This window comes from Engystomops pustulosus, chromosome 6, assembly GCF_040894005.1.
Source record: "Engystomops pustulosus chromosome 6, aEngPut4.maternal, whole genome shotgun sequence".
In the NCBI taxonomy this organism is placed as follows: domain Eukaryota; kingdom Metazoa; phylum Chordata; class Amphibia; order Anura; family Leptodactylidae; genus Engystomops; species Engystomops pustulosus.
The window spans coordinates 189847494-189872639 of record NC_092416.1 but is presented as its reverse complement, the minus strand read 5'-3'; the positions used below and the strand labels follow the sequence as shown (position 1 = coordinate 189872639).

At 45.2% G+C, this 25146-nt stretch overlaps 1 protein-coding gene across 4 annotated transcripts in view; it reads left to right on the top strand.

The window, feature by feature from the left end:
• Window positions 1-25146, top strand: part of POLG2 (DNA polymerase gamma 2, accessory subunit) — a 76366-nt gene that overhangs the window by 6057 nt on the left and 45163 nt on the right. For 3 of the 4 annotated variants that reach the window (XR_011847868.1, XM_072112805.1, XM_072112804.1), the window contains exons 5-8: window positions 2250-2441; window positions 2582-2701; window positions 24875-24955; window positions 25037-25137. Coding sequence is in view for 3 of the 4 variants with exons in the window: in XM_072112805.1 (XP_071968906.1) it covers window positions 2250-2441; window positions 2582-2701; window positions 24875-24955; window positions 25037-25137 (494 nt within the window). In the remaining variant the exon portion in view is untranslated. The remainder of the gene's footprint in view (window positions 1-2249; window positions 2442-2581; window positions 2702-24874; window positions 24956-25036; window positions 25138-25146) is intronic. The other variant, XM_072112806.1, reaches the window with a different exon arrangement.

The following is a 25146-nucleotide window of genomic DNA, read 5'->3' as shown; positions in this document are numbered from 1 at the left end:
CCCCAGTATGGTGATGGGGGGTGTAGATGACCGGTGACCCCCCTGTGTCCTGTGTGTCCCCCCAGTATGGTGATGGGGGGTGTAGATGACTGGTGACCCCCCTGTGTGTCCCCCCAGTATGGTGATGGGGGGTGTAGATGACCGGTGACCCCCCCTGTGTCCTGTGTGTCCCCCCAGTATGGTGATGGGGGGTGTAGATGACTGGTGACCCCCCTGTGTCCTGTGTGTCCCCCCCAGTATGGTGATGGGGGTGTAGATGACCGGTGACCCCCCTGTGTCCTGTGTGTCCCCCCGGTATGGTGATGGGGGGTGTAGATGACTGGAGACCCCCCTGTGTCCTGTGTGTCCCCCCAGTATGGTGATGGGGGGTGTAGATGACTGGTGACCCCCCTGTGTCCTGTGTGTCCCCCCAGTTTGGTGATGGGGGTGTAGATGACCGGTGACCCCCCTGTGTCCTTTGTGTCCCCCCAGTATGGTGATGGGGGTGTAGATGACCGGTGACCCCCTTGTGTCCTGTGTGTCCCCCCAGTATGGTGATGGGGGTTTAGATGACTAGTGACCCCCCTGTGTGTCCCCCCAGTATGGTGATGGGGGCTGTAGATGACCGGTGACCCCCCTGTGTCCTGTGTGTCCCCCCAGTATGGTGATGGGGGGTGTAGATGACTGGTGACCCCCCTGTGTCCTGTGTGTCCCCCCAGTATGGTGATGGGGGGGTGTAGATGACCGGTGACCCCCCTGTTTCCTGTGTGTCCCCCCAGTATGGTGATGGGGGGTGTAGATGACCGGTGACCCCCCTGTGTCCTGTGTGTCCCCCCAGTATGGTGATGGGGGGTGTAGATGACTGGTGACCCCCCTGTGTGTCCCCCCAGTATGGTGATGGGGGGTATAGATGACCGGTGACCCCCCTGTGTGTCCCCCCAGTATGGTGATGGGGGTGTAGATGACCGGTGACCCCCCTGTGTCCTGTGTGTCCCCCCAGTATGGTGATGGGGGGTGTAGATGACTGGTGACCCCCCCTGTGTCCTGTGTGTCCCCCCAGTATGGTGATGGGGGTGTAGATGACCGGTGACCCCCCTGTGTCCTGTGTGTCCCCCCGGTATGGTGATGGGGGGTGTAGATGACCGGTGACCCCCCCTGTGTCCTGTGTGTCCCCCCAGTATGGTGATGGGGGGTGTAGATGACCGGTGACCCCCCCTGTGTCCTGTGTGTCCCCCCAGTATGGTGATGGGGGGTGTAGATGACCGGTGACCCCCCTGTGTCCTGTGTGTCCCCCCAGTATGGTGATGGGGGGTGTAGATGACTGGTGACCCCCCTGTGTCCTGTGTGTCCCCCCAGTATGGTGATGGGGGGTGTAGATGACTGGTGACCCCCCTGTGTGTCCCCCCAGTATGGTGATGGGGGGTGTAGATGACCGGTGACCCCCCCTGTGTCCTGTGTGTCCCCCCAGTATGTTGATGGGGGGTGTAGATGACCGGTGACCCCCCTGTGTCCTGTGTGTCCCCCCAGTATGGTGATGGGGGGTGTAGATGACTAGTGACCCCCCTGTGTCCTGTGTGTCCCCCCAGTATGGTGATGGGGGGTGTAGATGACCGGTGACCCCACTGTGTCCTGTGTGTCCCCCCAGTATTGTGATGGGGGTGTAGATGACCGGTGACCCCCCTGTGTCCTGTGTGTCCCCCAGTATGGTGATGGGGGTGTAGATGACCGGTGACCCCCCTGTGTCCTGTGTGTCCCCCCAGTATGGTGATGGGGGTGTAGATGACCGGTGACCCCCCTGTGTCCTGTGTGTCCCCCCAGTATGGTGATGGGGGGTGTAGATGACCGGTGACCCCCCTGTGTCCTGTGTGTCCCCCCAGTATGGTGATGGGGGCTGTAGATGACTGGTGACCCCCCTGTGTCCTGTGTGTCCCCCCAGTATGGTGATGAGGGGTGTAGATGACCGGTGACCCCCCTGTGTCCTGTGTGTCCCCCCAGTATGGTGATGAGGGGTGTAGATGACTGGTGACCCCCCTGTGTGTCCCCCCAGTATGGTGATGGGGGTGTAGATGATCGGTGACCCCCCTGTGTCCTGTGTGTCCCCCAGTATGGTGATGGGGGTGTAGATGACCGGTTACCCCCCTGTGTCCTGTGTGTCCCCCCAGTATGGTGATGGGGGTGTAGATGATCGGTGACCCCCCTGTGTCCTGTGTGTCCCCCCATTATGGTGATGGGGGGTGTAGATGACCGGTGACCCCCCTGTGTCCTCTCAGTTTGCTCAGGTCCCGTCTGGATTCGGCAGCAGTGAGCGGCAGGACATGGATGGAGTTAGGGCCATTGATATAAGCTACGACTTTCCGTGGGGCCGGGAGGTGGTGGAGACGCTGCGCACCATGGATGACTCCGCCCTCACACAGATGCATGCTGGGAGCACCACCAGACTCCGCGTATGTCTCCATCATCAGGTTGTGTGTATGTGTATACAGTATATACCCAGCAGCAGCAGGGTGTGCTGGTCACATGACCCCTGACCTCAGAATATAGGTCACCTAAGTCCCTCCCACAGTGACCCCGGAGACTGATGCATGTTCCTGCTTCTCCCCAGGGCCGGGATGGCCGGAGGTCCGTGCTCCCGCACCTGCTGTGGCTGAGCAGTGACCTGGACCGCGGATGGCTGGCGTACATCTCCGACGCGCTGTCCGAAAATCCGTCACCACCGAGGACGGTGAGTGCAGAGAGGGGACACCGGATACTATACACATATATATATATATACTGCCTGTCCTCAGTGTCATGTCATATATATACTGTATATACCTCTTGTGTGTATACACTGACCGGCCACTTTATTAGGTGCACCATGCTAGTAACGGGTTGGACCCCCTTTTGCCTTCAGAACTGCCTCCATTCTTCGTGGCATAGATACAACAAGGTGCTGGAAGCTCCTCAGAGATTTTGCTCCATAGTGACATGATGGCATCACACAGTTGCCGCAGATTTGTCGGCTGCACATCCATGATGCGAATCTCCCGTTCCACCACATCCCAAAGATGCTCTATTGGATGAGATCCGGTGACTGTGGAGCCATTTGTGTCCAGTGACCTCATTGTCATGTTCAAGAAACCAGTCTGAGATGATTCCAGCTTTATGACATGGCGCATTATCCTGCTGAAAGTAGCCATCAGATGTTACAGGGTACATTGTGCTCATAAAGGGATGGACATGGTCAGCAACAATACTCAGGTAGGCTGTGGCGTTACCAAGGGGCCCAAAGACACCATGACACCACCACCACCAGCCTGAACCGCTGATACAAGGCAGGATGGATCCATGACACCACCACCAGCCTGACCCGCTGATACAAGGCAGGATGGATCCATGACACCACCAGCACCAGCCTGACCCGCTGATACAAGGCAGGATGGATCCATGACACCACCACCACCAGCCTGAGCCGCTGATACAAGGCAGGATGGATCCATGACACCACCACCACCAGCCTGAGCCGCTGATACAAGGCAGGATGGATCCATGACACCAGCACCACCAGCCTGAGCCGCTGATACAAGGCAGGATGGATCCATGACACCAGCACCACCAGCCTGACCCGCTGATACAAGGCAGGATGGATCCATGACACCACCACCACCAGCCTGACCCGCTGATACAAGGCAGGATGGATCCATGACACCACCACCACCAGCCTGAGTCGCTGATACAAGGCAGGATGGATCCATGACACCACCACCACCAGCCTGACCCGCTGATACAAGGCAGGATGGATACATGACACCACCACCACCAGCCTGAGCCGCTGATACAAGGCAGGATGGATCCATGACACCACCACCACCAGCCTGACCCGCTGATACAAGGCAGGATGGATCCATGACACCACCACCACCAGCCTGACCCGCTGATACAAGGCAGGATGGATCCATGACACCACCAGCCTGAGCCGCTGATACAAGGCAGGATGGATCCATGACACCACCACCACCAGCCTGAGCCGCTGATACAAGGCAGGATGGATCCATGACACCACCACCACCAGCCTGAGCCGCTGATACAAGGCAGGATGGATCCATGACACCACCACCACCAGCCTGAGCCGCTGATACAAGGCAGGATGGATCCATGACACCACCACCACCAGCCTGACCCGCTGATACAAGGCAGGATGGATCCATGACACCACCAGCACCAGCCTGACCCGCTGATACAAGGCAGGATGGATCCATGACACCACCACCACCAGCCTGACCCGCTGATACAAGGCAGGATGGATCCATGACACCACCACCACCAGCCTGACCCGCTGATACAAGGCAGGATGGATCCATGACACCACCACCACCAGCCTGACCCGCTGATACAAGGCAGGATGGATCCATGACACCACCAGCACCAGCCTGACCCGCTGATACAAGGCAGGATGGATCCATGACACCACCACCACCAGCCTGACCCGCTGATACAAGGCAGGATGGATCCATGACACCACCACCACCAGCCTGAGCCGCTGATACAAGGCAGGATGGATCCATGACACCACCACCACCAGCCTGACCCGCTGATACAAGGCAGGATGGATCCATGACACCACCACCACCAGCCTGACCCGCTGATACAAGGCAGGATGGATCCATGACACCACCACCACCAGCCTGAGCCGCTGATACAAGGCAGGATGGATCCATGACACCACCACCACCAGCCTGAGCCGCTGATACAAGGCAGGATGGATCCATGACACCCCCACCACCAGCCTGACCCGCTGATACAAGGCAGGATGGATCCATGACACCACCACCACCAGCCTGAGCCGCTGATACAAGGCAGGATGGATCCATGACACCAGCACCACCAGCCTGACCCGCTGATACAAGGCAGGATGGATCCATGACACCACCACCACCAGCCTGAGCCGCTGATACAAGGCAGGATGGATCCATGACACCAGCACCACCAGCCTGAGCCGCTGATACAAGGCAGGATGGATCCATGACACCACCACCACCAGCCTGACCCACTGATACAAGGCAGGATGGATCCATGACACCACCACCACCAGCCTGACCCGCTGATACAAGGCAGGATGGATCCATGACACCACCACCACCAGCCTGACCCACTGATACAAGGCAGGATGGATCCATGACACCAGCACCACCAGCCTGAGCCGCTGATACAAGGCAGGATGGATCCATGACACCCCCACCACCAGCCTGACCCGCTGATACAAGGCAGGATGGATCCATGACACCACCAGCACCAGCCTGACCCGCTGATACAAGGCAGGATGGATCCATGACACCACCACCACCAGCCTGAGCCGCTGATACAAGGCAGGATGGATCCATGACACCAGCACCACCAGCCTGACCCGCTGATACAAGGCAGGATGGATCCATGACACCACCAGCACCAGCCTGACCCGCTGATACAAGGCAGGATGGATCCATGACACCACCAGCACCAGCCTGACCCGCTGATACAAGGCAGGATGGATCCATGACACCACCACCACCAGCCTGAGCCGCTGATACAAGGCAGGATGGATCCATGACACCACCACCACCAGCCTGACCCGCTGATACAAGGCAGGATGGATCCATGACACCAGCACCACCAGTCTGACCCGCTGATACAAGGCAGGATGGATCCATGACACCACCACCACCAGCCTGACCCGCTGATACAAGGCAGGATGGATCCATGACACCACCACCACCAGCCTGACCCGCTGATACAAGGCAGGATGGATCCATGACACCACCACCACCAGCCTGACCCGCTGATACAAGGCAGGATGGATCCATGACACCACCACCACCAGCCTGACCCGCTGATACAAGGCAGGATGGATCCATGACACCAGCACCACCAGCCTGAGCCGCTGATACAAGGCAGGATGGATCCATGACACCAGCACCAGCCTGACCCGCTGATACAAGGCAGGATGGATCCATGACACCACCACCACCAGCCTGACCCGCTGATACAAGGCAGGATGGATCCATGACACCACCACCACCAGCCTGACCCGCTGATACAAGGCAGGATGGATCCATGACACCACCACCACCAGCCTGAGCCGCTGATACACGGCAGGATGGATCCATGACACCACCACCACCAGCCTGAGCCGCTGATACAAGGCAGGATGGATCCATGACACCACCACCACCAGCCTGAGCCGCTGATACAAGGCAGGATGGATCCATGACACCACCACCACCAGCCTGACCCGCTGATACAAGGCAGGATGGATCCATGACACCACCACCACCAGCCTGAGCCGCTGATACAAGGCAGGATGGATCCATGACACCACCACCACCAGCCTGACCCGCTGATACAAGGCAGGATGGATCCATGACACCACCACCACCAGCCTGACCCGCTGATACAAGGCAGGATGGATCCATGACACCACCACCACCAGCCTGACCCGCTGATACAAGGCAGGATGGATCCATGACACCACCACCACCAGCCTGAGCCGCTGATACACGGCAGGATGGATCCATGACACCACCACCACCAGCCTGAGCCGCTGATACAAGGCAGGATGGATCCATGACACCACCACCACCAGCCTGAGCCGCTGATACAAGGCAGGATGGATCCATGACACCACCACCACCAGCCTGAGCCGCTGATACAAGGCAGGATGGATCCATGACACCACCACCACCAGCCTGACCCGCTGATACAAGGCAGGATGGATCCTTTACACCACCACCACCAGCCTGACCCGCTGATACAAGGCAGGATGGATCCATGACACCACCACCACCAGCCTGAGCCGCTGATACAAGGCAGGATGGATCCATGACACCACCACCACCAGCCTGAGCCGCTGATACAAGGCAGGATGGATCCATGACACTACCACCACCAGCCTGACCCGCTGATACAAGGCAGGATGGATCCATGACACCACCACCACCAGCCTGACCCGCTGATACAAGGCAGGATGGATCCATGACACCACCACCACCAGCCTGAGCCGCTGATACAAGGCAGGATGGATCCATGACACCACCAGCACCAGCCTGACCCGCTGATACAAGGCAGGATGGATCCATGACACCAGCACCACCAGCCTGAGCCGCTGATACAAGGCAGGATGCATCCATGACACCACCAGCCTGACCCGCTGATACAAGGCAGGATGGATCCATGACACCACCACCACCAGCCTGAGCCGCTGATACAAGGCAGGATGGATCCATGACACCACCACCACCAGCCTGACCCGCTGATACAAGGCAGGATGGAACCATGACACCAGCACCACCAGCCTGAGCCGCTGATACAAGGCAAGATGGATCCATGACACCACCAGCACCACCAGCCTGCGCCGCTGATACAAGGCAGGATGGATCCATGACACCACCACCACCAGCCTGACCCGCTGATACAAGGCAGGATGGATCCATGACACCACCACCACCAGCCTGACCCGCTGATACAAGGCAGGATGGATCCATGACACCACCACCACCAGCCTGAGCCGCTGATACAAGGCAGGATGGATCCATGACACCACCACCACCAGCCTGACCCGCTGATACAAGGCAGGATGGATCCATGACACCACCACCACCAGCCTGACCCGCTGATACAAGGCAGGATGGATCCATGACACCACCACCACCAGCCTGAGCCGCTGATACAAGGCAGGATGGATCCATGACACCACCAGCACCAGCCTGAGCCGCTGATACAAGGCAGGATGGATCCATGACACCACCACCACCAGCCTGAGCCGCTGATACAAGGCAGGATGGATCCATGACACCACCACCACCAGCCTGAGCCGCTGATACAAGGCAGGATGGATCCATGACACCACCACCACCAGCCTGAGCCGCTGATACAAGGCAGGATGGATCCATGACACCACCACCACCAGCCTGAGCCGCTGATACAAGGCAGGATGGATCCATGACACCACCAGCACCAGCCTGAGCCGCTGATACAAGGCAGGATGGATCCATGACACCAGCACCACCAGCCTGAGCCGCTGATACAAGGCAGGATGGATCCATGACACCACCACCACCACCAGCCTGACCCGCTGATACAAGGCAGGATGGATCCATGACACCAGCACCACCAGCCTGACCCGCTGATACAAGGCAGGATGGATCCATGACACCACCACCACCAGCCTGACCCGCTGATACAAGGCAGGATGGATCCATGACACCACCACCACCAGCCTGAGCCGCTGATACAAGGCAGGATGGATCCATGACACCCCCACCACCAGCCTGACCCGCTGATACAAGGCAGGATGGATCCATGACACCACCACCACCAGCCTGAGCCGCTGATACAAGGCAGGATGGATCCATGACACCACCACCAGCCTGACCCGCTGATACAAGGCAGGATGTATCCATGACACCACCACCACCAGCCTGACCTGCTGATACAAGGCAGGATGGATCCATGACACCACCACCACCAGCCTGACCCGCTGATACAAGGCAGGATGGATCCATGACACCACCACCACCAGCCTGAGCCGCTGATACAAGGCAGGATGGATCCATGACACCACCACCACCAGCCTGAGCCGCTGATACAAGGCAGGATGGATCCATGACACCACCACCACCAGCCTGAGCCGCTGATACAAGGCAGGATGGATCCATGACACCACCACCACCAGCCTGACCCGCTGATACAAGGCAGGATGGATCCATGACACCACCACCACCAGCCTGACCCGCTGATACAAGGCAGGATGGATCCATGACACCACCACCACCAGCCTGAGCCGCTGATACAAGGCAGGATGGATCCATGACACCACCACCACCAGCCTGAGCCGCTGATACAAGGCAGGATGGATCCATGACACCACCACCACCAGCCTGACCCGCTGATACAAGGCAGGATGGATCCATGACACCAGCACCACCAGCCTGAGCCGCTGATACAAGGCAGGATGGATCCATGACCCCACCACCACCAGCCTGAGCCGCTGATACAAGGCAGGATGGATCCATGACACCACCACCACCAGCCTGACCCGCTGATACAAGGCAGGATGGATCCATGACACCACCAGCACCACCAGCCTGACCCTCTGATACAAGGCAGGATGGATCCATGACACCACCACCACCAGCCTGAGCCGCTGATACAAGGCAGGATGGATCCATGACACCACCACCACCAGCCTGAGCCGCTGATACAAGGCAGGATGGATCCATGACACCACCACCACCAGCCTGAGCCGCTGATACAAGGCAGGATGGATCCATGACACCACCACCACCAGCCTGAGCCGCTGATACAAGGCAGGATGGATCCATGACACCACCACCACCAGCCTGAGCCGCTGATACAAGGCAGGATGGATCCATGACACCACCACCACCAGCCTGAGCCGCTGATACAAGGCAGGATGGATCCATGACACCACCACCACCAGCCTGAGCCGCTGATACAAGGCAGGATGGATCCATGACACCACCACCACCAGCCTGACCCGCTGATACAAGGCAGGATGGATCCATGACACCACCACCACCAGCCTGACCCGCTGATACAAGGCAGGATGGATCCATGACACCACCACCACCAGCCTGACCCACTGATACAAGGCAGGATGGATCCATGACACCACCACCACCAGCCTGACCCGCTGATACAAGGCAGGATGGATCCATGACACCAGCACCACCAGCCTGACCCGCTGATACAAGGCAGGATGGATCCATGACACCAGCACCAGCCTGAGCCGCTGATACAAGGCAGGATGGATCCATGACACCCCCACCACCAGCCTGACCCGCTGATACAAGGCAGGATGGATCCATGACACCACCACCACCAGCCTGACCCGCTGATACAAGGCAGGATGGATCCATGACACCACCACCACCAGCCTGAGCCGCTGATACAAGGCAGGATGGATCCATGACACCACCACCACCAGCCTGACCCTCTGATACAAGGCAGGATGGATCCATGACACCACCACCACCAGCCTGACCCGCTGATACAAGGCAGGATGGATCCATGACACCACCACCACCAGCCTGAGCCGCTGATACAAGGCAGGATGGATCCATGACACCACCACCACCAGCCTGAGCCGCTGATACAAGGCAGGATGGATCCATGACACCACCACCACCAGCCTGACCCGCTGATACAAGGCAGGATGGATCCATGACACCACCACCACCAGCCTGAGCCGTTGACACAAGGCAGGATGGATCCATGACACCACCACCACCAGCCTGACCCGCTGATACAAGGCAGGATGGATCCATGACACCACCACCACCAGCCTGAGCCGCTGATACAAGGCAGGATGGATCCATGACACCACCACCACCAGCCTGAGCCGCTGATACAAGGCAGGATGGATCCATGACACTACCACCACCAGCCTGACCCGCTGATACAAGGCAGGATGGATCCATGACACCACCACCACCAGCCTGACCCGCTGATACAAGGCAGGATGGATCCATGACACCACCACCACCAGCCTGAGCCGCTGATACAAGGCAGGATGGATCCATGACACCACCAGCACCAGCCTGACCCGCTGATACAAGGCAGGATGGATCCATGACACCAGCACCACCAGCCTGAGCCGCTGATACAAGGCAGGATGCATCCATGACACCACCAGCCTGACCCGCTGATACAAGGCAGGATGGATCCATGACACCACCACCACCAGCCTGAGCCGCTGATACAAGGCAGGATGGATCCATGACACCACCACCACCAGCCTGACCCGCTGATACAAGGCAGGATGGAACCATGACACCAGCACCACCAGCCTGAGCCGCTGATACAAGGCAAGATGGATCCATGACACCACCAGCACCACCAGCCTGCGCCGCTGATACAAGGCAGGATGGATCCATGACACCACCACCACCAGCCTGACCCGCTGATACAAGGCAGGATGGATCCATGACACCACCACCACCAGCCTGACCCGCTGATACAAGGCAGGATGGATCCATGACACCACAACCACCAGCCTGAGCCGCTGATACAAGGCAGGATGGATCCATGACACCACCACCACCAGCCTGACCCGCTGATACAAGGCAGGATGGATCCATGACACCACCACCACCAGCCTGACCCGCTGATACAAGGCAGGATGGATCCATGACACCACCACCACCAGCCTGAGCCGCTGATACAAGGCAGGATGGATCCATGACACCACCAGCACCAGCCTGAGCCGCTGATACAAGGCAGGATGGATCCATGACACCACCACCACCAGCCTGAGCCGCTGATACAAGGCAGGATGGATCCATGACACCACCACCACCAGCCTGAGCCGCTGATACAAGGCAGGATGGATCCATGACACCACCACCACCAGCCTGAGCCGCTGATACAAGGCAGGATGGATCCATGACACCACCACCACCAGCCTGAGCCGCTGATACAAGGCAGGATGGATCCATGACACCACCAGCACCAGCCTGAGCCGCTGATACAAGGCAGGATGGATCCATGACACCAGCACCACCAGCCTGAGCCGCTGATACAAGGCAGGATGGATCCATGACACCACCACCACCACCAGCCTGACCCGCTGATACAAGGCAGGATGGATCCATGACACCAGCACCACCAGCCTGACCCGCTGATACAAGGCAGGATGGATCCATGACACCACCACCACCAGCCTGACCCGCTGATACAAGGCAGGATGGATCCATGACACCACCACCACCAGCCTGAGCCGCTGATACAAGGCAGGATGGATCCATGACACCCCCACCACCAGCCTGACCCGCTGATACAAGGCAGGATGGATCCATGACACCACCACCACCAGCCTGAGCCGCTGATACAAGGCAGGATGGATCCATGACACCACCACCAGCCTGACCCGCTGATACAAGGCAGGATGTATCCATGACACCACCACCACCAGCCTGACCTGCTGATACAAGGCAGGATGGATCCATGACACCACCACCACCAGCCTGACCCGCTGATACAAGGCAGGATGGATCCATGACACCACCACCACCAGCCTGAGCCGCTGATACAAGGCAGGATGGATCCATGACACCACCACCACCAGCCTGAGCCGCTGATACAAGGCAGGATGGATCCATGACACCACCACCACCAGCCTGAGCCGCTGATACAAGGCAGGATGGATCCATGACACCACCACCACCAGCCTGACCCGCTGATACAAGGCAGGATGGATCCATGACACCACCACCACCAGCCTGACCCGCTGATACAAGGCAGGATGGATCCATGACACCACCACCACCAGCCTGAGCCGCTGATACAAGGCAGGATGGATCCATGACACCACCACCACCAGCCTGAGCCGCTGATACAAGGCAGGATGGATCCATGACACCACCACCACCAGCCTGACCCGCTGATACAAGGCAGGATGGATCCATGACACCAGCACCACCAGCCTGAGCCGCTGATACAAGGCAGGATGGATCCATGACCCCACCACCACCAGCCTGAGCCGCTGATACAAGGCAGGATGGATCCATGACACCACCACCACCAGCCTGACCCGCTGATACAAGGCAGGATGGATCCATGACACCACCAGCACCACCAGCCTGACCCTCTGATACAAGGCAGGATGGATCCATGACACCACCACCACCAGCCTGAGCCGCTGATACAAGGCAGGATGGATCCATGACACCACCACCACCAGCCTGACCCGCTGATACAAGGCAGGATGGATCCATGACACCACCACCACCAGCCTGAGCCGCTGATACAAGGCAGGATGGATCCATGACACCACCACCACCAGCCTGAGCCGCTGATACAAGGCAGGATGGATCCATGACACCACCACCACCAGCCTGAGCCGCTGATACAAGGCAGGATGGATCCATGACACCACCACCACCAGCCTGAGCCGCTGATACAAGGCAGGATGGATCCATGACACCACCACCACCAGCCTGACCCGCTGATACAAGGCAGGATGGATCCATGACACCACCACCACCAGCCTGACCCGCTGATACAAGGCAGGATGGATCCATGACACCACCACCACCAGCCTGACCCACTGATACAAGGCAGGATGGATCCATGACACCACCACCACCAGCCTGACCCGCTGATACAAGGCAGGATGGATCCATGACACCAGCACCACCAGCCTGACCCGCTGATACAAGGCAGGATGGATCCATGACACCAGCACCAGCCTGAGCCGCTGATACAAGGCAGGATGGATCCATGACACCCCCACCACCAGCCTGACCCGCTGATACAAGGCAGGATGGATCCATGACACCACCACCACCAGCCTGACCCGCTGATACAAGGCAGGATGGATCCATGACACCACCACCACCAGCCTGAGCCGCTGATACAAGGCAGGATGGATCCATGACACCACCACCACCAGCCTGACCCTCTGATACAAGGCAGGATGGATCCATGACACCACCACCACCAGCCTGACCCGCTGATACAAGGCAGGATGGATCCATGACACCACCACCACCAGCCTGAGCCGCTGATACAAGGCAGGATGGATCCATGACACCACCACCACCAGCCTGACCCGCTGATACAAGGCAGGATGGATCCATGACACCAGCACCACCAGCCTGAGCCGCTGATACAAGGCAGGATGGATCCATGACACCACCACCACCAGCCTGAGCCGCTGATACAAGGCAGGATGGATCCATGACACCAGCACCACCAGCCTGACCCGCTGATACAAGGCAGGATGGATCCATGACACCACCACCACCAGCCTGAGCCGCTGATACAAGGCAGGATGGATCCATGCTTTCATGTTGTTGATGCCAAATTCTGACCCTACCATCCGAATGTCGCAGCAGAAATCGAGACTCATCAGACCAGGCAACGTTTTTCCAATCTTCTACTGTCCAATTTCGATGAGCTTGTGCAAATTGTAGCCTCAGTTTCCTGTTCTTAGCTGAAAGGAGTGGCACCCGGTGTGGTCTTCTGCTGCTGTAGCCCATCTGCCTCAGAGTTGGACGTACTGTGCGTTCAGAGATGCTCTTCTGCCTACCTTGGTTATAACGGGTGGCGATTTGAGTCACTGTTGCCTTTCTATCAGCTCGTACCAGTCTGCCCATTCTCCTCTGACCTCTGGCATCAACAAGGCATTTCCGCCCACAGAACTGCCGCTCACTGGATGTTTTTTCTTTTTCGGACCATTCTCTGTAAACCCTAGAGATGGTTGTGCGTGAAAATCCCAGTAGATCAGCAGTTTCTGAAATACTCAGACCAGCCCTTCTGGCACCAACAACCATGCCACGTTCAAAGGCCACAAATCACCTTTCTTCCCCATACTGATGCTCGGGAGAACTGCAGGGGATTGTCCTGACCATGTCTACATGCCTAAATGCACTGCCGCCATGTGATTGGCTGATTAGAAATTAAGTGTTAACGAGCAGTTGGACAGGTGGACCTAATAAAGTGGCCGGTGAGTGTATATATATACTGTATATACCTCTTGTGTCATGTATATATATATATACTGTATATACCTCTTGTGTCATGTGTATATATATATATACTGTATATACCTCTTGTGTCATGTGTATATATATATACTGTATATACCTCTGGTGTCATGTATATATATATACTGTATATACCTCTTGTGTCATGTATATATATATATACTGTATATACCTCTGGTGTCATGTGTATATATATATACTGTATATACCTCTTGTGTCATGTGTATATATATATACTGTATATACCTCTTGTGTCATGTGTATATATATATACTGTATATACCTCTTGTGTCATGTGTATATATATATACTGTATATACCTCTGGTGTCATGTATATATATATATACTGTATATACCTCTTGTGTCATGTGTATATATATATATACTGTATATACCTCTTGTGTCATGTGTATATATATATACTGTATATACCTCTGGTGTCATGTGTATATATATATACTGTATATACCTCTTGTGTCATGTATATATATATATACTGTATATACCTCTTGTGTCATGTGTATATATATATATACTGTATATACCTCTTGTGTCATGTGTATATATATATACTGTATATACCTCTTGTGTCATGTGTATATATATATATACTGTATATACCTCTTGTGTCATGTGTATATATATATATACTGTATATACCTCTTGTGTCATGTGTATATATATACTGTATATACCTCTTGTGTCATGTGTATATATATATATACTGTATATACCTCTTGTGTCATGTGTATATATATATACTGTATATACCTCTGGTGTCATGTGTATATATATATATACTGTATATACCTCTTGTGTCATGTATATATATATATACTGTATATACCTCTTGTGTCATGTGTATATATATATATACTGTATATACCTCTTGTGTCATGTGTATATATATATATACTGTATATACCTCTTGTGTCATGTGTATATATATACTGTATATACCTCTTGTGTCATGTGTATATATATATATACTGTATATACCTCTTGTGTCATGTGTATATATATATACTGTATATACCTCTGGTGTCATGTGTATATATATATATATACTGTATATACCTCTTGTGTCATGTGTATATATATATATACTGTATATACCTCTTGTGTCATGTATGTATATATATATATATACTGTATATACCTCTTGTGTCATGTGTATATATATATACTGTATATACCTCTGGTGTCATGTGTATATATATATATACTGTATATACCTCTGGTGTCATGTGTATATATATACTGTATATACCTCTTGTGTCATGTGTATATATATATACTGTATATACCTCTTGTGTCATGTATATATATATATACTGTATATACCTCTTGTGTCATGTGTATATATATATATACTGTATATACCTCTTGTGTCATGTGTATATATATATACTGTATATACCTCTTGTGTCATGTGTATATATATATACTGTATATACCTCTTGTGTCATGTATATATATATATATACTGTATATACCTCTTGTGTCATGTATGTATATATATATATACTGTATATACCTCTTGTGTCATGTGTATATATATATACTGTATATACCTCTGGTGTCATGTGTATATATATATACTGTATATACCTCTTGTGTCATGTGTATATATATATACTGTATATACCTCTGGTGTCATGTGTATATATATATACTGTATATACCTCTTGTGTCATGTGTATATATATATATACTGTATATACCTCTTGTGTCATGTGTATATATATATATACTGTATATACCTCTTGTGTCATGTGTATATATATACTGTATATACCTCTTGTGTCATGTGTATATATATATACTGTATATACCTCTTGTGTCATGTGTATATATATACTGTATATACCTCTTGTGTCATGTGTATATATATATATACTGTATATACCTCTTGTGTCATGTGTATATATATATACTGTATATACCTCTTGTGTCATGTGTATATATATATACTGTATATACCTCTTGTGTCATGTGTATATATATACTGTATATACCTCTTGTGTCATGTGTATATATATATATATACTGTATATACCTCTTGTGTCATGTATATATATATATACTGTATATACCTCTTGTGTCATGTGTATATATATATACTGTATATACCTCTTGTGTCATGTATATATATATATACTGTATATACCTCTTGTGTCATGTGTATATATATATATACTGTATATACCTCTGGTGTCATGTGTATATATATACTGTATATACCTCTTGTGTCATGTATATATATATATACTGTATATACCTCTTGTGTCATGTATATATATATATACTGTATATACCTCTTGTGTCATGTGTATATATATATACTGTATATACCTCTTGTGTCATGTATATATATATATACTGTATATACCTCTTGTGTCATGTGTATATATATATACTGTATATACCTCTTGTGTCATGTATATATATATATACTGTATATACCTCTTGTGTCATGTGTATATATATATATACTGTATATACCTCTTGTGTCATGTGTATATATATATACTGTATATACCTCTTGTGTCATGTGTATATATATATACTGTATATACCTCTGGTGTCATGTGTATATATATACTGTATATACCTCTTGTGTCATGTATATATATATATACTGTATATACCTCTTGTGTCATGTATATATATATATATATACTGTATATACCTCTTGTGTCATGTATATATATATATACTGTATATACCTCTTGTGTCATGTGTATATATATATACTGTATATACCTCTTGTGTCATGTGTATATATATATACTGTATATACCTCTGGTGTCATGTGTATATATATACTGTATATACCTCTTGTGTCATGTATATATATATATACTGTATATACCTCTTGTGTCATGTATATATATATATATATACTGTATATACCTCTTGTGTCATGTATATATATATATACTGTATATACCTCTTGTGTCATGTGTGTATATATATACTGTATATACCTCTGGTGTCATGTGTATATATATATACTGTATATACCTCTGGTGTCATGTGTATATATATATACTGTATATACCTCTGGTGTCATGTGTATATATATATACTGTATATACCTCTTGTGTCATGTGTATATATATATATACTGTATATACCTCTTGTGTCATGTGTATATATATATATACTGTATATACCTCTTGTGTCATGTGTATATATATACTGTATATACCTCTTGTGTCATGTGTATATATATATACTGTATATACCTCTGGTGTCATGTATATATATATATACTGTATATACCTCTTGTGTCATGTGTATATATATATACTGTATATACCTCTGGTGTCATGTGTATATATATATACTGTATATACCTCTTGTGTCATGTGTATATATATATACTGTATATACCTCTGGTGTCATGTATATATATATATACTGTATATACCTCTTGTGTCATGTGTATATATATATACTGTATATACCTCTTGTGTCATGTGTATATATATATACTGTATATACCTCTTGTGTCATGTGTATATATATACTGTATATACCTCTTGTGTCATGTATATATATATACTGTATATACCTCTGGTGTCATGTGTATATATATATATACTGTATATACCTCTGGTGTCATGTATATATATATATACTGTATATACCTCTGGTGTCATGTATATATATATACTGTATATACCTCTTGTGTCATGTATATATATATATATACTGTATATACCTCTTGTGTCATGTATATATATATATACTGTATATACCTCTTGTGTCATGTGTATATATATATACTGTATATACCTCTGGTGTCATGTGTATATATATATACTGTATATACCTCTGGTGTCATGTGTATATATATATACTGTATATACCTCTGGTGTCATGTATATATATGCTGTATATACCTCTGGTGTCATGTATATATATATATATATATACTGTATATACCTCTTGTGTCATGTATATATATATATATACTGTATATACCTCTGGTGTCATGTATATATATATACTGTATATACCTCTGGTGTCATGTATATATATATACTGTATATACCTCTTGTGTCATGTATATATATATACTGTATATACCTCTTGTGTCATGTATATATATATATATATACTGTATATACCTCTTGTGTCATGTATATATATATATACTGTATATACCTCTTGTGTCATGTGTATATATATATACTGTATATACCTCTGGTGTCATGTGTATATATATATACTGTATATACCTCTGGTGTCATGTGTATATATATATACTGTATATACCTCTGGTGTCATGTATATATATGCTGTATATACCTCTGGTGTCATGTATATATATATATACTGTATATACCTCTTGTGTCATGTGTATATATATATATACTGTATATACCTCTGGTGTCATGTATATATATATACTGTATATACCTCTTGTGTCATGTATATATATATACTGTATATACCTCTTGTGTCATGTATATATATATATACTGTATATACCTCTTGTGTCATGTGTATATATATATACTGTATATACCTCTGGTGTCATGTGTATATATATATATACTGTATATACCTCTTGTGTCATGTGTATATATATATATACTGTATATACCTCTGGTGTCATGTATATATATACTGTATATACCTCTTGTGTCATGTATATATATATATACTGTATATTCCTCTTGTGTCATGTATATATATATACTGTATATACCTCTGGTGTCATGTGTATATATATATACTGTATATACCTCTGGTGTCATGTATATATATATACTGTATATACCTCTGGTGTCATGTATATATATATACTGTATATACCTCTTGTGTCATGTGTATATATATATATATATACTGTATATACCTCTGGTGTCATGTATATATATATACTGTATATACCTCTGGTGTCATGTGTATATATATATACTGTATATTCCTCTTGTGTCATGTATATATATATACTGTATATACCTCTGGTGTCATGTGTATATATATATACTGTATATACCTCTTGTGTCATATATATATATATACTGTATATACCTCTTGTGTCATGTATATATATATATACTGTATATACCTCCTGTGTCATATATATATATATATATATATATATATACACTGTATATACCTCTGGTGTCATGTATATATATATACTGTATATACCTCTGGTGTCATGTATATATATATACTGTATATACCTCTGGTGTCATGTGTATATATATATACTGTATATTCCTCTTGTGTCATGTGTGTATATATACTGTATATACCTCTGGTGTCATGTATATATATATACTGTATATACCTCTGGTGTCATGTGTATATATATACTGTATATACCTCTTGTGTCATGTGTATATATATATACTGTATATACCTCTGGTGTCATGTATGTATATATATATATACTGTATATACCTCTTGTGTCATATATATATATATACTGTATATACCTCTTGTGTCATGTATATATATATATACTGTATATACCTCCTGTGTCATATATATATATATATATATATATATATATATATACACTGTATATACCTCTGGTGTCATGTGTATATATATACTGTATATACCTCTTGTGTCATGTATATATATATATACTGTATATACCTCTTGTGTCATGTGTATATATATATACTGTATATACCTCTTGTGTCATGTATATATATATATACTGTATATACCTCTTGTGTCATGTGTATATATATATACTGTATATACCTCTGGTGTCATGTGTATATATATATATACTGTATATACCTCTGGTGTCATGTGTATATATATATACTGTATATTCCTCTGGTGTCATGTGTATATATATATACTGTATATACCTCTGGTGTCATGTGTATATATATATACTGTATATACCTCTGGTGTCATGTGTATATATATATATATACTGTATATACCTCTTGTGTCATGTGTATATATATATACTGTATATACCTCTGGTGTCATGTGTATATATATATACTGTATATACCTCTTGTGTCATGTGTATATATATATACTGTATATACCTCTTGTGTCATGTGTATATATATATACTGTATATACCTCTTGTGTCATGTGTATATATATATATACTGTATATACCTCTGGTGTCATGTATATATATATACTGTATATACCTCTTGTGTCATGTGTATATATATATACTGTATATACCTCTTGTGTCATGTGTATATATATATACTGTATATACCTCTGGTGTCATGTATATATATATATACTGTATATACCTCTTGTGTCATGTGTATATATATATATACTGTATATACCTCTTGTGTCATGTGTATATATATATATACTGTATATACCTCTTGTGTCATGTGTATATATATATATACTGTATATACCTCTTGTGTCATGTGTATATATATATATACTGTATATACCTCTTGTGTCATGTGTATATATATATACTGTATATACCTCTTGTGTCATGTGTATATATATATACTGTATATACCTCTGGTGTCATGTGTATATATATATACTGTATATACCTCTTGTGTCATGTGTATATATATATACTGTATATACCTCTTGTGTCATGTGTATATATATACTGTATATACCTCTGGTGTCATGTATATATATATATATACTGTATATACCTCTTGTGTCATGTGTATATATATATATACTGTATATACCTCTTGTGTCATGTGTGTATATATATATATACTGTATATACCTCTTGTGTCATGTATATATATATACTGTATATACCTCTTGTGTCATGTGTATATATATATACTGTATATAGCTCTTGTGTCATGTATATATATATACTGTATATACCTCTTGTGTCATGTGTATATATATACTGTATATACCTCTTGTGTCATGTGTATATATATATACTGTATATACCTCTTGTGCCATGTGTATATATATATATACTGTATATATCTCTTGTGTCATGTGTATATATATATATACTGTATATACCTCTGGTGTCATGTATATATATATACTGTATATACCTCTGGTGTCATGTGTATATATATATACTGTATATACCTCTTGTGTCATGTGTATATATATATACTGTATATACCTCTGGTGTCATGTGTATATATATATACTGTATATACCTCTTGTGTCATGTGTATATATATATACTGTATATACCTCTGGTGTCATGTGTATATATATATACTGTATATACCTCTGGTGTCATGTGTATATATATATACTGTATATACCTCTTGTGTCATGTGTATATATATACTGTATATACCTCTTGTGTCATGTGTATATATATACTGTATATACCTCTTGTGTCATGTGTATATATATATACTGTATATACCTCTTGTGTCATGTGTATATATATATACTGTATATACCTCTTGTGTCATGTGTATATATATACTGTATATACCTCTTGTGTCATGTGTATATATATATATACTGTATATACCTCTTGTGTCATGTGTATATATATATATACTGTATATACCTCTTGTGTCATGTATATATATATATACTGTATATACCTCTGGTGTCATGTATATATATATATACTGTATATACCTCTTGTGTCATGTGTATATATATATATACTGTATATACCTCTTGTGTCATGTATATATATATATACTGTATATACCTCTGGTGTCATGTATATATATATATACTGTATATACCTCTGGTGTCATGTGTATATATATATATACTGTATATACCTCTGGTGTCATGTGTATATATATATATACTGTATATACCTCTGGTGTCATATATATATATATATACTGTATATACCTCTTGTGTCCTGTATATATATGCTGTATATACCTCTTGTGTCATGTGTGTATATATATATATATACTGTATATACCTCTTGTGTCATGTATATATATATACTGTATATACCTCTGGTGTCATGTGTATATATATACTGTATATACCTCTGGTGTCATGTATATATATATACTGTATATACCTCTTGTGTCATGTATATATATATACTGTATATACCTCTTGTGTCATGTATATATATATACTGTATATACCTCTGGTGTCATGTGTATATATATATACTGTATATACCTCTGGTGTCATGTGTATATATATATATACTGTATATACCTCTGGTGTCATGTATATATATATACTGTATATACCTCTTGTGTCATGTATATATATATATATATATATATATATACTGTATATACCTCTAGTGTCATGTGTATATATATATACTGTATATACCTCTTGTGTCATGTGTATATATATATACTGTATATACCTCTGGTGTCATGTATATATATACTGTATATACCTCTGGTGTCATGTATATATATACTGTATATACCTCTTGTGTCATGTATATATATATACTGTATATACCTCTGGTGTCATGTATATATATATACTGTATATACCTCTGGTGTCATGTATATATATATACTGTATATACCTCTAGTGTCATGTATATATATATATATATATATATATATACTGTATATACCTCTGGTGTCATGTATATATATACTGCATATACCTCTGGTGTCATGTGTATATATATACTGTATATACCTCTTGTGTCATGTATATATATATACTGTATATACCTCTTGTGTCATGTATATATATATATACTGTATATACCTCTTGTGTCATGTGTATATATATACTGTATATACCTCTTGTGTCCTGTATATATATATACTGTATATACCTCTTGTGTCATGTGTATATATATACTGTATATACCTCTTGTGTCATGTGTATATATATACTGTATATACCTCTTGTGTCATGTGTATATATATACTGTATATACCTCTTGTGTCATGTGTATATATATACTGTATATACCTCTTGTGTCATGTATATATATATATACTGCATATACCTCTGGTGTCATGTGTATATATATACTGTATATACCTCTTGTGTCATGTATATATATATATATACTGTATATACCTCTTGTGTCATGTGTATATATATACTGTATATACCTCTTGTGTCCTGTATATATATATACTGTATATACCTCTTGTGTCATGTGTATATATATACTGTATATACCTCTTGTGTCCTGTATATATATGCTGTATATACCTCTTGTGTCATGTATATATATATATATATATATACTGTATATACCTCTGGTGTCATGTATATATATATATACTGTATATACCTCTTGTGTCATGTGTATATATATATATACTGTATATACCTCTTGTGTCATGTGTATATATATATATATACTGTATATACCTCTGGTGTCATGTATATATATATACTGTATATACCTCTTGTGTCATGTGTATATATATATATACTGTATATACCTCTTGTGTCATGTGTATATATATACTGTATATACCTCTTGTGTCATGTGTATATATATATACTGTATATACCTCTGGTGTCATGTATATATATATATACTGTATATACCTCTGGTGTCATGTATATATATATACTGTATATACCTCTTGTGTCATGTATATATATATACTGTACCTCTGGTGTCATGTATATATATATATATATATATATACTGTATATACCTCTTGTGTCATGTGTATATATATATATACTGTATATACCTCTTGTGTCATGTGTATATATATACTGTATATACCTCTTGTGTCATGTATATATATATACTGTATATACCTCTTGTGTCATGTGTATATATATATACTGTATATACCTCTTGTGTCATGTATATATATATACTGTATATACCTCTTGTGTCATGTGTATATATATATACTGTATATACCTCTTGTGTCATGTATATATATATATACTGTATATACCTCTTGTGTCATGTGTATATATATATATACTGTATATACCTCTTGTGTCATGTGTATATATATACTGTATATACCTCTTGTGTCATGTATATATATATACTGTATATACCTCTTGTGTCATGTATATATATATATACTGTATATACCTCTTGTGTCATGTGTATATATATATATACTGTATATACCTCTTGTGTCATGTATATATATATATACTGTATATACCTCTTGTGTCATGTGTATATATATACTGTATATACCTCTTGTGTCATGTATATATATATACTGTATATACCTCTTGTGTCATGTATATATATATATATATATATATATATACTGTACCTCTGGTGTCATGTATATATATATACTGTATATACCTCTGGTGTCATGTATATATATATATATATACTGTATATACTTCTGGTGTCATGTATATATATATACTGTATATACCTCTGGTGTCATGTATATATATATATACTGTATATACCTCTGGTGTCATGTATATATATATATACTGTACCTCTGGTGTCATGCCTTGCCCTTGCACATTTCAGGTGCTGAAGTTTCACCCGTCTTTGGCCCCTATAAAGGTTGCGTTAGATTTGGGGAAGGGTCCGGCTGTGGATTTACGCCTGGTATGTATACGGCTATATACAGGGTACAGCAGAGTCTCTTCTTAACCCCTCACTTACTGTAGCGGTTCCCCTGTGTGTCAGGTGTGCCAGGGCTTGGCGTCGGAGCTGCGGGCGAGCAGGATCTCGGTGTGGCCCGGATACCTGGACACCCCGCAGACCCCCCTGGAGCGGCTCTTTATAAAGTGAGTGGG